The 15975-nt window shown below is 40.9% G+C and overlaps 1 protein-coding gene across 1 annotated transcript in view; it reads right to left on the reverse strand.

The window, feature by feature from the left end:
• Positions 1–15975, reverse strand: part of ELOVL2 (ELOVL fatty acid elongase 2) — an 81495-nt gene that overhangs the window by 10854 nt on the left and 54666 nt on the right. The window contains exons 3-4 of the mRNA XM_018558212.1: positions 14279–14466; positions 1171–1248 (exon numbers count right to left, since the gene is read on the reverse strand). Coding sequence (XP_018413714.1) covers positions 1171–1248; positions 14279–14466 — 266 coding nt within the window. The remainder of the gene's footprint in view (positions 1–1170; positions 1249–14278; positions 14467–15975) is intronic.

Raw genomic sequence — 15975 nt, forward strand, 5'->3', positions numbered from 1 at the left:
CGGGCAGTTTTCCGTCCAGAAAAACTGCATGTACACTCGTTCTGTGAGAGTTAACCAGTTATTATGCTGTGTTTCATTACAGCAAATGCACATTAACGTATGCATCATGCGTTAGCAGGTTGTGGTGACACTTATTTTGAATGGCACCCCAACACACTAAGGCAACACAGCTCCAACGCACGTATTGCAATGCACCATAAGGCAATGTAAGAAACTATAAAGCATTGAGATGTGTTGTGATGCCAAACATGCTGTTTGTCCATTTTTTGGGAAGTTTCGGTGTGCTACCAGACCTTTCATCTGAATGGGCTGCCTTAAAGGAGAACTATGACATGAGTGATTTCCACTCACCTAGCACATACCGTCACTCTCTCACTTCCCAATCATCTCCCTGCAGAGAGCGGTGACTGTCAGTCACCGCTTCCCACAGGGATTCCTCCCCTCCCCTCTCCGATCCTCCAGTGCTGACTGGAGGAACAGACGGGGGATGGGGTGGGCACATCGGGCTCTGTCTCTGGATAGGCAGAGCCCGCTGTCAATCAGCCAGCTAGGTGGATCTCGACAGTATTGTCAGGATCCGTCCCGGCTGCGGCACTCTCAGTATATAGTGGACAATAGCCCTGGGAAGAACATAGTTTGAAATGTTTGTTATTTGCCTCAGAGTGTTTTATGGAGTAGTAGCCCCTTGAAGTGTTTTATTTGATCTAAGATTTTCGGCATGTTTCATGAGGTTTTCAGAAATTCCAGGATGAACTTCCTATTTTACCAATATCAGGCCTTCAGTTGTAAAGTTCTCCAATAGGTTTTCCCACCACGGCAAGATTTTATTTCCAAACCAGAACTGTTCTGGAGGATGACTGGTAAAAACGAGTGTTCTTAAATGATACCTACCGTTTCAGGAATCTTTCAGGGCAGCACATACTCTATCACTTTTTTGTAACTTTGATTCCTACTGAGGTGATATCATTTGGTAAAAAATGTCACCTCTTTGTAGCTTGTCTCTCTTGTTATAGGTAAAGGAAACCATCTATTCAGTGCTGTTCTGGAACATTCCTAACAAAGAAGTTATCAGATAAGAACTAGTTTTCTTCTATGTGTTGTACGCTATTAGGTAAACGTGCTAACTAGAACTAGGCTTTTCATCCTGCTGTGGCCCAGGTCATGTCTTACCCGCACATCTGCTTCTCCAGAACTGTCTAAGTTTTGGCATTGTATGTTGTAGCCTCCTTCCCATGTTGAAAGAATAAGCTGTAAAAGAAAATTATAGTTTGTGTGTTTGTATCAAATAAAGATACATAATATAATGTAAAATGTGTTTTTGTTTTTTTAGAATATAGTACAAAATAACATTTGCATTAAGGAAGTGGACGGGGCACAAATTTAAACTATCTCTTTTATAAAGAGAGGTTATTTACTCTGTCAACGACAAATGTATAGAGCATATTTTTTTTCCTATTCTATATATATAATACACATGGAATTTAAAACAATTTCAAAGATCTAAAGCTTGTCAAGAGTTATTAAAATACATAGGTAAATATATACAATTTACATTTAATCTAAAAAAGAGAGAACATTTGCTAAAAGACTAAAGCCCCACTGCTTGTTTTATTGTAATTGAAGCCTTTACTAATATTCTCCACTAGAGGGACTATTAGTGTAAAATATGTTAATGAGACCATGCTTTAAACATTTATAGCAGGGATCAGCAACAGATCAATTGCGATCCACCAATCAATTGTGGCCATTTTACAGGTAGGTCGTAACAGTCATTACTCCAGTCAGATAGCAGCCAAAGTGGTAAGCCAATGTTGGGGAGCAGAAGAGAGCAAGGAGAAGGCACAGACTGCTCTCTTCTTCCCCAGGAAGAATGATGGGATTGGGGAAAGGGAGGGAAACAAGAAAGTTCCTGCCACTTTAATGGTTGCTTTGTGGGTGAGCTGTGTTGCGGAGGAGTGCAGAGGTGGAGGAATTATGATTTGAGCTTGTTTTGCAGCCACAGGACCTGGACACCTGGCATTCATTGAGTCAACCATAACTTCCTCTGTATACCAAAGTATTCTAGAGTCAAATGTGAAGCCATCTGTCCAACAGCTAATGCTTGGTTTAAATCGGATCATGCAACAGGACAATGATCTCAAGCAAATCTACAACATAATGGCTGAATAAGAAAATAATTACGCTGTTGCAAAGTCCAGACTTCAACCCGAATGAAATGCTTAAGAGAGTTGGCCATAAACAAATGCCCGCAACCCTCAATCAACTCAAGCAACATTGCTTAGTGGGCCAAAATTCCTTTACAACGACGTGAGAAACTTCTTAGTACTTAGTTTTTCACTCATAACTTCTCCATTTTGGCTTTATGTTTGTAAAATAAGTAATGACACGGTGTAATATGTAATTTGTTGTTGTACATCTGAGGTTGTATTTACCTCATTTTAAGACCTGCTAATGACCAGATGATTTTTAATATGTTCTGATACTTGAAACCATAAAATTCAAAGAGGGTCTACTTTCTTTTTCACACGACTGTAGATGTCGGGAAGTGAGTTGTTTTAGGGTTGTCACTTGTGGGAAGGGGGTGATAAGTGGCCCGAGTCAGGTGAGGTGATTGCTGGTTAAACTCTACTTACTCTATTACCTTTAATTTTTATTAGAACCTTACTAGGTTATCTCCTTAAAAAAAAAAGGCTGCAGCGCCTCGGTGATCTGTGATCTCTTTCATGTTGTTCAGGTAGATCACCACCTCTCAAGGGTAGCTCCCCTGGAATATAGTATATTGTGTAGATATATTCCCAGACCTTTACAGAGAGCACTGTACCATTCACAGCAGTCATACACCTGCATTCACAGTAGGGCCAGCTTGGTTGGGAGTCCACCGAACTGGTAGTATATTTTTGGACTGTGGAAGGAACCTGAATCTACATGATGAAACCGATGCAAACACAAGGGCAACACACTATAACCACCAGATAATGACCCTAAAGGAAAATCAAACCCAGGCACTTAGTGCTGTATTGAAAGAATTCTGAGATAATTAGACTATGGGAATTACTCATTTCTCTTTTTTTTTTGTACCGTGCAATGATTGCCACTTAACAAACTATACGAAATTCTAAAGACATTTAGAACTGAACCTTTATTCTGAAAACATCCACAAAGGTTAGAGTGATCGTAACAGATTGCTTAATTGGCTGTATGTAGGTGTATGGCATATTTCCATGCTGTCTGTGCTGGTTTTGTCAAACAAGCCTTGCTAAGGAGTAGTAAGACTCATTAACCTTTCCACCTCCATTAATGGCAGGTTAGGCTGCCCTTAGAGAAGATAGGTTTGCTAATAATGGTTGGGATTCATTGATTTGCAAAATCATTACTGAATCCTGTTACTCAATACTTGTTGGAGTCTTCCAACACTATCTTCTAAGGCTTTACTAAATCTTAGGCAGATTTAAAATATTTGAAATGATTCCCCATCAATAATTTGGTCTGTTTGGGAGTTCCAGGCAGACCTCAGCATGTCTGCCACATGATCACATGATACTACTGCACTCTAAGCCCCGCAATAATGTCACTTGCAGCATTTGCATTATACCAATTTTTACAAATATCTGCATACAAAATCATATATGTGCAGAGGAACATTGAAAAAAGTTGTGTGATACGTAGAAATGTAAGTAGTGCCTGATTCATTGTTGATTAAGTGTGAATATGAAGAATACTCCACTCTGTGTCACTTTGCACAGCATAGGACCCTTCATAGGTGGAGGGTCGCCCCCGGTACAGTGTCACACAGAGTGCAGATTGAAGAATCATTAAAAGTTCAACAAATTCCACATTTTTGTGGCCATTTGGACTTTTCTGTTTATTGGACTATCTGCAGTAATTTTGGAGCACATTTGTATATGCAATTTTATGATTTTATGTATGTTTTTTATTATTTAAGATTGATTTTGAACACTGTTTGTGATTTATGTACATTTATAAGTCAAGCGCTGCCTGCACTGTTTGAATTTGTAGTGTTACAAGTATGCAGAAGGGACCATGCTACAAATTTAGATGAAAATCTGAGAGCCAAGTTAATTTATTATGTAGAAGACATTCGAATATAAAACCTGTACCACTTAATAACAGGCATTATTCAGAACACATAATCACAGCCCAAAACCTAAACACTATGGTCAAGATTTTTTAAACCAGTATTCATAATGTTTCCTTAAAAAAAATTGACAAATATTAACTGGACAGCAATCCTAAAATGCAATGTAAACAAGGGAGCAGTTATACAAACTTGTAGAGTTTATGGCCCTTTTTTCCAAATTTGCATTCAATCCCACACAATGCTGAGCTCCCTCATATACTGGAATCTTTTGAGAGTTAAGAATGTCCTGAATTTGAACTAAAAACTTGATTTTTGTTTATGCAGAGTTAGGAATTTGTTAGAAAAAAAAAATCTATTGAGCTGAATGTAACTGGCATTTGTCCTTGTATTCATGAGTTGATGACCTTTGGCACACATTGCATACTGTGAAACAGCTAAACTAGCAGTAGTACAGGACAGCAGCACTTGTTCATGCAATGAATGTAAGCACTGAGAGTTGATGCTGTGTGTGAGAAAAATCAAGCAGACTATATTGTAATGCTAATTAGGATAAATAAAGCATGCTTCAGTAGGGTTCCCGTAGTTTAAAAAATGATGTAAGTTACGACAAGTGTTTAAAAGGTATCCCAGCATCTAAACTTTATAGCTTGTGTAAAAAATAAGCACAAATACAATATGTTTTCATGGTTGAGTAAACATGAGATTATGCATATTATTATTGTGTATTTTTCTTTCCAGACAGCAAGTGGAGCTTTAAGATCATTCGCACTATTTTCCATTTTCTTCTTTTTTTGTTGTAAAAAGTCTGTTTATGAAGCTCAATAGCTCAAGGTGAAATTTACACACACGTGGATGAGCCAGAGAAGCGACTCCTGCCTCTCATTCACCTTCTGTCAATACAGTTCTCAAGTTTTCCTTAGAGACACGAGGGATTAATTGTCTGAGGTTAGTTCTGTCTCAACTCGTGTGGTTGTCCATAGCAACCAATTGACTTATGTTATTATTCTTTTCACACAGTATAGACAATTAAAATTTAAAACTGATTGTATGCACACCAGTTGAGACAAAGTTTGTCTAAGATACTTTTTATTAATTTCCCAATGCTGCCTGAAAGAGGGTAACTATTGCAGTGCTCTCTTTAGAGAACTCGTTCTGCTCTAGGAATTTATTGTCATGTCTGTTATAACTGTTTAATCTGTGCAAAAATAAGTCTGGAAGCTTTAATAATAAAAAAAAAAGGTAGGCAGAGGACAAAGGACTAGACATTCGTATTGCATGTGGACTCCTTGCAGCTGATCATTCCCCATAATTGACTTACAATGCCTTGTTCTGCACTGTGTATCTATCTTGGTAGAAGCTTTGCTTCTTCAGGGCCCATTCACACCACACCCAGATCATTTCCAGACCAGACTGTTTCCGGACCCAAAATGCATCCCAATGTATCTCTATGCTATTTCTGGCCTCTGTTCGCACCAGCGCAGTCCGTTCCAGACCAGACCAGAAAAATATTGCTTGTCCTTTTTTTTCTGGAATGCATCAAAACGCATTAAACAAAGGCATGGAACGCACCTGTAAGACCATTTTAAGCGACAAAAAATAAAAAAACAAACATTACCAAATATCACTCTAAATCTTCTGAGACTAGCAGTCAGAGGCACAGTCTTAGATCTCATACTGCAGTATATTTTTCCTGCTCATTTGTATGTAGTGAATATTTATAAAATTATTTATTGGAGTAGTATAGAGTCAATTATTAGTGAACTGTTAACACTATCTCAGAAGAGAGTATCTCCAGGAAAAGTAAAGAAGTATTAGAACACTCTCTCTCTTTCTGCCATTTTCTGTCCCATTGAAAACACTCTTTTTAGTAGAGATGGGGAAGGCTAAGACTCCTACCGATTTTGTATTAGTGCCTCCTTTGTAGATTTTCTACCACCTAAAGGCTTGTTCACAAAGCTACCGAAGGCAGCCGAGTGAATAACCCAGCCGAAGTGAAGTGAGCCGAACGACGTTCGGCTATACACTCCAGCTCAGTACGGCTGATTTCAGCTGTACATCGGCTGAAATCAGCCTACGTCGGTTGCTTTCGGTCAGCCGAACATGTTCTGCGTGTTGGGCTGAGCCGAAGTGGAGAAGGACTTCGACTCAGCCAAACCAACATCTGGATCGGCTGAGCCGAAACTTCGGCGGCTCACTAGCTGCTGTTCGCCCCTATTTGCATAGGGGCCGAACGGCAGTGAGTGAATAGCCGAAGACTCGGCTATTGTGCTCAGTACCACAGAGGTAGAAAATAGTGAAAAAGAAAGGTAAAAAAGAAATAGTTGAAAAATGATTTAAGAAATCATACAAAATAGTCAAATTTAAAAAAAATGAAATACTAGGTGTTCACTGACTATCTGCTGTGCCAAGCGAGAAAATAAAATTTAGTGCTGGAGATACTTACTCTACGTAATAAAATCCAATCTCTTAAAAAATATAATGCAATATTTTACCTTTTTCATTTCCACAGCTAATAAGATAATAAACACCCCTTTTACTGGCCTCGAACCTAATACCCATATCTAATTTCCTGACATTTAGAACTCTTCTCTATGAAGTCCAAAGCTTAGAGGTGCTTTTCCCCACTGATTCCACCAATGCTTTCCTGTTTATCTGCAGCATGAAATGTCCTTGTACATGGTGCTAATGAAACTGCATCACTTCAGCGAGTCTCTTTCCTGTTAGAAATCCCCATTGTCACAGCTCATATTCACACTGCTGACCCGAGTCATTATTACATAAAAGCGCTCATACCAGGCAAATCATTGCAGTAAGAGAAAAATAATACCACCTATGGCATGCCGCCCAGCTCTTATACCTCTGTGACTTTCTGGTGTGTGGTATTAGGATGACTGCCAGCATGGCATCAGACCTAAAGAGAGATGGGCCATGTACTGAGCTAAGCAAATACTGACAGGTCATTGTATTTATCTCAGCGCACAAGGTGAAACAGGGTCCTGCAGGTATTCTGATCTGTTATCTCATAATGGGTTAATGATACATTAAAAAAAACAGGATGACTATAAAAAAAAAGAAAATACAGACTGGTAGATTAATTACAGCAATATGAGACACATTTGTGTCCAAAAAAATGATATATTGTCAACAGTAAAATAAATAAAACTGTTCAGTGGCGGAGCTAAGGAACAAAGGGCCCTGTTTTTTTTTGCCCCCCCAAAGAAAACCCACAAACACAGCGCTCTCCTCCCGCAGCGCTCGGCCGGCTGTCACTTTCTCTCCTCCCCGCTGAGACACAGAGCAGCGCCCAGCGGGGAGGAAAGAAAGCAGTGATGCGTTGCTGTATCAGCAGAAAAATTGCACTTTTGGCATTTAGCCAAAAGTGCCATTTCCGGCCGATATCTTTTGGTGGCCGATTTATAGTGGTGCAACCCTAATATTTACAGCAATGCAGAATGCCACAGGCTATAGAGGACTACACATCCCAGCAATACTTTATATGTTGATACTGTAGCCCCCATCACTTTTTGTGAGGTGGCTATTAGACATTTAGTGATTGCCAGGGCTATAGTCAGCCTGACTGGATTATAGTTGGTATTTTTCTGGTTAATTCCAAGTGTCTGGCATTGACTGTACCCCCCTGGGTGGAGTGTGATTGTATTGTGGGTCAGCCAATGAGAGACACTGTGAGTGTATGTACAGTACAGCAGCCAATCACTGGGTTTCTCTCAACCAGTGGCGCATGCTGGGATAGGGTACATATACTGGAGGGAATTGTCATGTGCTCAGACTAGTTTGGGACCAGCCACGGATTAGCACAGGACTGGGTGCTGTCCAGCCACCCCCTCAGGCTGGCTAGGCAGAGTCTGGAGTGTGGGAATGTTTCCCTGGGCCTCAATTATGGAGGAGGTCTGTGTTGTTGCCAGAGGAGGAGAACCAGGAAAGTGGATGTCTACTGAAAGTACCCAGAATCTAGAGGACCTCTGGAGCATGGCTGGTGTCTCTCCTACTGAGGATCTGTGCTCATCCCTGCTCATCTGTTACTCTAATTACTATTCGCTGTACCACAAGTGGATCTACACTAAGATGCTAAAAGGGACTGGTGAGTCTGGAGTCTATATCTGTTACACCCTGGATGTCTAGGATCTCTATACCCTCTCTCCACAGTATGAAGATGTTAATAAAAGTTATTCAGCATTACATTACTGGAGTGGATATCAGCTTTGTGGGCACTAAAAAGAGGGTGGTTAAATGCTTATGGGGCAGCTGAAGACCAAAACCCCTAGACAACTAGTGATGACCCGGTCATTCTGGCGGCTCCTTAGGGAGTGAGCGCTAGAATGCTTAAAGTGAATATAAGGTCAAAAACAAAAAATACATGTATTTCTATATAGAATTTCCATAAGTTCAATAAGTTTGTAAACTTATTGAAGAAGAGGATGTACTTTCTCAATGCAGTAACACAATTTTACCGCACTTCCTTGTGTCACAACTCATATAACCTGCCTTCTGAACTAAAACTCAGTGTCTTAACAATGTAACATTATCATTGCTTGTTGGAAGCAGTGTATGACTCATGTATGTATGACTTCAGACTCATCTCTTCAGGGAAGCCTATCCCACCTCAAACTGACCACTCAACCATCACGTTCTCAGACAATTCATCCCCACACAGCTACCTCCTCATGTATCACTTGCCCCTCCCCTTTTAGATTGTAAGCCCTCACAGGCAGGGCCCTCCTTACTATCTTGTCTTGAATTGTATTGTGATTGTAATGTAGTAGGAATGTACAGTAGGTACAATGTAATGATAATGATCTGTGTAGCCTTGAGAAATAGAGATGGCACCACATCAAGCAGCAGGGAAAGAGTAGCAAAGCAATCTGGGAATTCAGGAAGTTGTTGAAAGTGATGGGCATACAGAAGGCAGTATTCACTAAATAAAAGGGATATTTTTTCAAGTAAGCTTATAAAACAACTCTAGTATATCTTCTAATTAGAATGCTGATGTTATAACAGGATAGTATATGCTGCAACTTTAGAACTCATTTAAAGGTTAACTAAACCCAAGAAAAAAAAACATATACTGTACATTAGCAGTCCTTGGATGTAGTGGCTGCATTGCTTTTCATTTTTAAGGCTAAGATCCTGTTCAGCAAGTACAGAACGATACCCATTGATCTTAGCAGAAATTGAGTGACCTTGTCAGTTTTGAGCTGCGCTGAAAGAAAAAAAACTTATGGCCCCTTTTACACGATGCTGTCTGTTCTGATTAGCAGGGGATCCATGCACGTCAGAACAAACGGCACTCATGTAAAAGGGGCCATAAGGTCATTTTCTTGCTTTCAGTGCAACTGACAAGGACAATCGCAAGATGGAGGAAAAAACTGAACTAACTGGACCCCTGTCAGGTCTATGGGCAATCGGATGTAGGAGGACATGTGTCCATTTACATCCAAATACCTCCATTTCATCACGATCAGGTCTGCCAAAACTAAATTCTGTTCCTTTTTTTTTTTTTTTTAACAGACTTAAGGTGCCCACACAGCTTACCATAATCATACGATAATCGCGGGAAATCCCGCGATCGTACGATTATCGTAAGGTGTGTGGGAGCCGTGCGACCTCTGCTACTGTAAGGTCGCACCACTTTTGTCTTAGGAGCATGTTCGAAAACCCGCTGAGAATCGTACGATTTTCGGCGGGTGTGTAGCATGCTTGTAAGATAAAAGCCGGACGGGCTGGTGTGCGCAAGCGCACAGTGCCCGTTCAGTATTGCGGACGTCGGAAGACTGCCCCTCGGGGGGGGCGCGGCTTGCGGTCATCGGAAGTACGATCTGCCTGTCCAAGATAGGCAGATCGTACTTTTTTTAATTACCTTACAACCATCGCAAGACAAAAGTCTTGTGATGGTTGTAAGGTGTGTGCCCAGCATTAGAGACAGGGTTAATGAGATGTAAAATGACATATATTCAATTTCAGCTGGCTGCCCATAGAGTTACACTGGACTTCCGATCAGATCAAAGTGATAAACTGACAGGCAGGCCTGAAAGGGACTGTCCATGTGAAAGGACCCTATCTTTCTTCTGCAAACTGCTAATCTTCCCATCCCCATGTATTGGGGATGAACAGAGGCAGCCATATTTGTAGTTCAGCCCGAGTGACAACCATGGCTCCCTCCACAGATACAGCAGAGGAGTAAGGGTAGCCACCCACATGTGTGCACCCAGATACAGTCAGAGGAACACTTTGTAGCCAAAAATAAACATTCAGTATGAAGTGTGTCTAAAGTTGTGCCCCTTTCCTCCTTTGCTGTCCCTGCTTTCTGTGCCTCCTCCTCTCCAGTTCTCCCCCCTCTCCCCAGCCTTGCAGATGTCCTTGTATATGGCAGTCAAAATTAAACAACATTGGTCCCCCAGTTCAGTAACTGTACCTCGTAATTTCTAACTTGTAAATATTCTGAATTTTTGGAACTGCAGCCAATCAGGAAAGGCCTGACACTGTCACATGACAGTATCTTAACTTCCTAACTGGTTGCAGTTCCAGTGCGTCCGAATAGTTACACGTTACAATGATAGAGTACACTGAATGAACTGCAGGATCGATGTTGTTTATTCATTTTGACTGTCATGTTCCCACTGTGCAGGAAATGGCAACACCAGGCAGTAAAATGTTGCGGGACAATGAGGGGTTCCTGCGGGACAATGAAGGGTTCCTGCAGGATTTGTGTCAGAATCTGGGACTGTTGGGAGGTATTGGTTTGGGGATTAAATATGGTTTAAAATCCAACTACAGCCAAACTCTTTTTTTAGAGTTGGACAGAGTAAGGAAGAGGAATAACCTTTGCCATTTTGGGTGCAGTTTGTGTGCCACTTGGGAGATTTCCCCTTGATTCTTGTTGGGACAAGAAGTGGTGGGAAATGTCTCGAGTTAGGGCACAGACCGTAACAAAATGTATTTTTTCACTAAAATGGGGAAGGATAAGGACCCTTACTTTTAGTGCTTTCTTCCTGTCCCAGAGACAACTACTCCCCTGATTTCTTGCCCTGCTGCCACAAGCTGTCCAAGAGACAGAAAGTAAGGAAAAGTCTACCCAACATAATCATGAGCAGCAAAAAAAAAAAAACACTTATAATTTCCATTCTCACGCTAATAAAATGTGTCATTGTGTTTGTCTGTGTCCTCATTGCAGAAATTCACATTGCCTGATGAAGGGACCCTGAGTGGTCTCAAAACGTTAATTCACTATGTGATATTATGATCGATTAACATCAATAAAGGCATTCTTGATGATGAAGATGACCATGGGCTGGTGACTCACTCTTCACTATGTATCTAAGCGGTGACATTGGTCTATAACTAGACTAGAACTAAAGGTCTATATAGTGGAGTCAGGTCCTCCTTCCTCCTGCTGGTGATCCCTCTAAAGATGTTCCCCAGAACTCTAGTTGCTTTTAACTAGGGATGCACCGATATATCGGCCGTCGAAACATATCGGTCAAAAATTGCATTTTGGCATAATGCCGAAAGTGCCATTTTGTGGCCCATACAGCGGTGCATCCCTTCTTTCTCTCCTCCCCACTGGGTGCTCCTCTGTGCCCCAGTGGGGAGGAGAGATACTGTCACAGGAGCCCGAGCGCTGCGGGAGGAGAGCATTGTGACCGGCCAGTGTCTCGTCCCACACCGCTCAGCCTCCTGTCACAGATCGGCAGAGCAGTGTGTGGGCGATGAGCCCCCAACAGTAATGTAAAAAAAAAAAAATGAATAAAAATATACAATTTTATAAAAGAAAAATATATTTTTAAAAATTTGGAAAAAATAAAACATTTTCGGTTTCGGCCCTACATTTATTTTCATTTCGGTTTTGAAATTCTCATTTCGGTGCACCTCTACTTTTAACACTGCTTGCCCAAACTGTTTTCTCATCTTGCAAACATCTAAAATGAGCACCCCATATCTTTTTCTTCTGTAGAACTGGCCAACATTTTACCCCCAGTACTGTACTCTATGTAATGAAACAAAGTTCACAGTGGCCTGTACACATTTTACTCTGGTTACCTATCACAGAATCTGTACCGGCACTTAAAACTGATTGCCCTTTTCTCACAGATTTGAAAACAAATTGTCACAGATCATAGTCGATACTGCTAAATATTCACAAGAAATTTCCTGTGCTGCATTATACTAAAACTTGCCCTAAAATGGCTTCATTCAGGGCGTAATATTAAGAGATGCTTTGTCTGCTAGGCCAGTGGAACACTACATGGTTGTATGTTTTCGCTTCATTTCTTGCTTTTTTCCCCATTACAGATAAAAACAGAAATATAGAATGTTCCGAGTGTTATCCGAACAAAAGCATATTGAATTAAAACAGACCCAGGGGTCGCATCTTTGTGTAACAAATGTCTAACCGACAGGCAGATTTTCAATGGAAAGTCTTTTATGTAACACATAAATGGAACGCATTTAGCAATTAGGTCCTGCCTGGTGCTCCTGGTCAAGAAAGCACAGTTAGATCATTTTTAATTTTCTTTATAGGTAACTGGATTATATAGAGTTTAATTATGTTTGCTTTCTTTATAAGAGTTAATTATTCAAAATGTCAGGAGCTTTACAATTCACCTGAACGTTGCACTGTGTAATGTTTTTAGATGTATTCGACAGTAAGAATCACTTGCCAACTTTCTACCGCCTGCTTTAGTTTGGCTCCATATCAACTGAGCATGTGCAGGAGCTTCCAATACATTGCTGCAGAAGTTATATTATCCCCCAACAACAAACCTACAAGAGCACCTCACTAGCAAAACATAAAAAACAGACCCCTGATATTTCCCTTTTAAAAGAGAAAAAGAGATTAAGGACACAGAGTCCTCAATCTCTTTTTCTGCAGCCCCTGTTATAAATGAACAGGAATCCTCTATGCTGAGTGCTCCTGTTCATTCATAACTTGTGGAGATAGTATGTGTACTATAACTACAATTATGAATGAACAGGAGGTGATATATATCACTTCCCATTTATTTATAATTGAAGATATAGTAGACATACTATGTCCTCAATTATTTACAAACACTCCGCGATCACTGAGTGTTTTTACTTGCTCTCCATCCTGTGTCACTGAGCGTGCGGAGCCCAGCCTGCTGTGACAGCACTGGATGTCTCCGCCCACACACCGCTCTGCTGATCTGTCACAGGAGGCCGAGCGGAGTGGAAGGAGAGACACAGGTCGCTCACAGCGCTCTCCTCCCGTAGCACTCATCCGCCCGTGGCAGTTTCTCTCCTCCCCGCTGGGACACAGAGCAGCGCCCAGCGGGGAGGAGAGAATAGGATGCACCGCTATATCGGCAAGAAAATTGCACTTTCGGCATTTTGCCAAAAGTGCCATTTTCGTTCGATATGTTTCGGCGGCCGATATATTGGTGCATCCCTAATTTAGACTATTCCCATTACTGTGACTCTTCCTTTCTGAATACTAAAGTTGGCCATAAACAACAGAGTCTGACCACCCTCAACATCTGTGTTGGTTCACTAAACAAACAGAGAACTATTTGCGGTTAGGACAATAGGGAGGGAGAAGGTGCACTGCACAAACCTCCAAGACTGCCTTAGCAAGAAAAAAAGCAATAGCAACTCAACCAGACTTTCTAATATGAGTGTTATATTCCAAGGAGAGTCTTGGGAAATAGTGTTTTTATGTAGCTTATAGATATTAGATTATTTCCCAATGTAGAGACTGTGAACTATCATCTATGGGCCTCTTTAGGCCCAACCTTCACTCCTTTTCATAATGTTGTATGTCATTTTGCGCTTCCCTGATTGAATTCCTAATTGTAGAACTAGAATCTGTGGACCATTTTTGTATCAGTGCAGCTCTGACCAGGTGAGTATGGTTCCTTAAAGTTTATCCTGAAAAATTCGAAAGTTTTTGCAAATAAAGTGTATTAAAATACCCTTCACAAGCCAAAATAGCATTGTGGCCTCAAGAGATTGGCAAATATAACGATTTATCTGTTTGATGGCAACCGCTGCAAAGTTACCTGCTGGTCCTGTATTGTGTGGGTGCTAGAAGGAGCCCAAACCCTATACAGTTATCTACCTTGTTATCAACACAAGCAAATTAGTCACTTATCAGAAAGTTTTGATTAGTGGCAATACAGAACAGTACAATTATTAGGAACTCACCTCTATTAACATATACAAGGAGAGCAAAGTAACTGCAAGGTTGTAAACAATTAGGTGACCCCTGAGAGAGAATGCTGGTCTATTCTTCATATATTTGGTCCCCAACCATATGGATAGGATATAAAGGATAGTCAGTGCAAGGGTGGGAAGGCAGGAATCCAGCATAAACCATCCTCTAACTCTCGGATCTGGAAAGACAAGGAAGGACGAGAATGAAAAAACAGCACACAAAAAGTGTGCAATTATAAGTCTTGGCACTACAAGCGATAAAATGTGGTATGGATTCTTACCATGTAAAACATTCATCTGAAGTGAATAGGCAGAATGCAACCAGAGATAAACAATTAAAGAAGATTCATATAACATTATGTGCTGTGCTATCAGCAACAAAACCATTCTTAAATACATTTTTGGTCCTTAAAGTTAATTGCGCTTTGCCTGCTTCTATATTTATATCCCAATCACTGCCTCATTCACATGCTGGAGCAAAGTTAAAGTGGAACCCTGGGCTGAAGTCTGCATTAATACATATATAGCAGCAGTATAATGTTGGTCTCTTTTCTCCCAGTGATCCGATTGAAAACTGTACCATTTTAGTAAGTGGTAAGGTGAGAGGCTGCAGCAGGGGCTAATCTGTATCATGTGCAGTGCAATCTACAGAGTAAACTCTCCAAAGGAATGAATTAGACACGCAGGCACGGGGCAGAAGATTTCTTGACAAGTGGCAACTTTAAAAATGACTTGTTTGATCAGGGACAGGTATACAAATGGCAGGTGAGGGCTTAGGATACATTAGGCTGAAAAAATGAATGTAACTGCAGAAGTAACTACACTTTAAATATATGCAACCAGGCATATTTACTCAGATTATAGGGGTTTTCTACCACTTCAATGCTGTTTTTGAACTGTTTGAAGGACCAAAAATGTTGTAAAGCTGTAACCCCAAAAGCTTTTTTTTTTATAGTAGAGGAGTCATTGTGAAGTATTGCACTGGAGTGTTCTTACTAGACAAAGGAATGACAGTAGGTGGATCTTAGGTCAAAACCCAGGCAAGTCAGCCCCTTAGTTACAAATAATGCCCTGATTGCAGCTGAATTGGCCCGCACTGACAGCCTCCTTCCGGGTTCAGGCAAACTGAAGTTTGAATCAAACGCAAGCTCATCCCTACTAAGGGTGGAGCTAAGGTTTGAACTGAACCCGGTCCGGATCTGTACTTCTCCAAACCTGAAAGCAACATGGGGCCACTCACCTAATCAGCTGCAGGCTAGGGGATTGCCCGCCCCTCAGCAGCCCATGAACAAAAGGGCTGGATGCTTGTGCTGACATCATTGACATTATATGGCCACACGGTCATATTATATCAATGACATTGACCACATATAGCCATGTGGTCATATCGAATCTGTCATGTTACACATGCTTTGTGATATTCCTTTAAATATTATTTGCTTTGTCTGTCTCTGGTATTGCCTCCACCTCTAACCATTGTTCAGGTTTTCCTCTTTGTCCCTTCTCATTATGTTCCAGTCTGCCATCTCAGCCACATGTCCTTTGCTGAAGTGGATCACATTATGATTTTGACCTATCCTATGTTCGCTGTTTTAAAGTTCTGCACAGTTTGGATTCAACTTCTCAATGTTCTTCTAGGTGTCATATGGATTGAGCCAACTGTCTGTCAACTTACTGAGATTAGAGTT

This window comes from Nanorana parkeri, unplaced genomic scaffold (genome assembly GCF_000935625.1).
Source record: "Nanorana parkeri isolate BGI_ZX_2015 unplaced genomic scaffold, ASM93562v1 scaffold326, whole genome shotgun sequence".
NCBI classification, from domain to species: Eukaryota; Metazoa; Chordata; class Amphibia; order Anura; family Dicroglossidae; genus Nanorana; species Nanorana parkeri.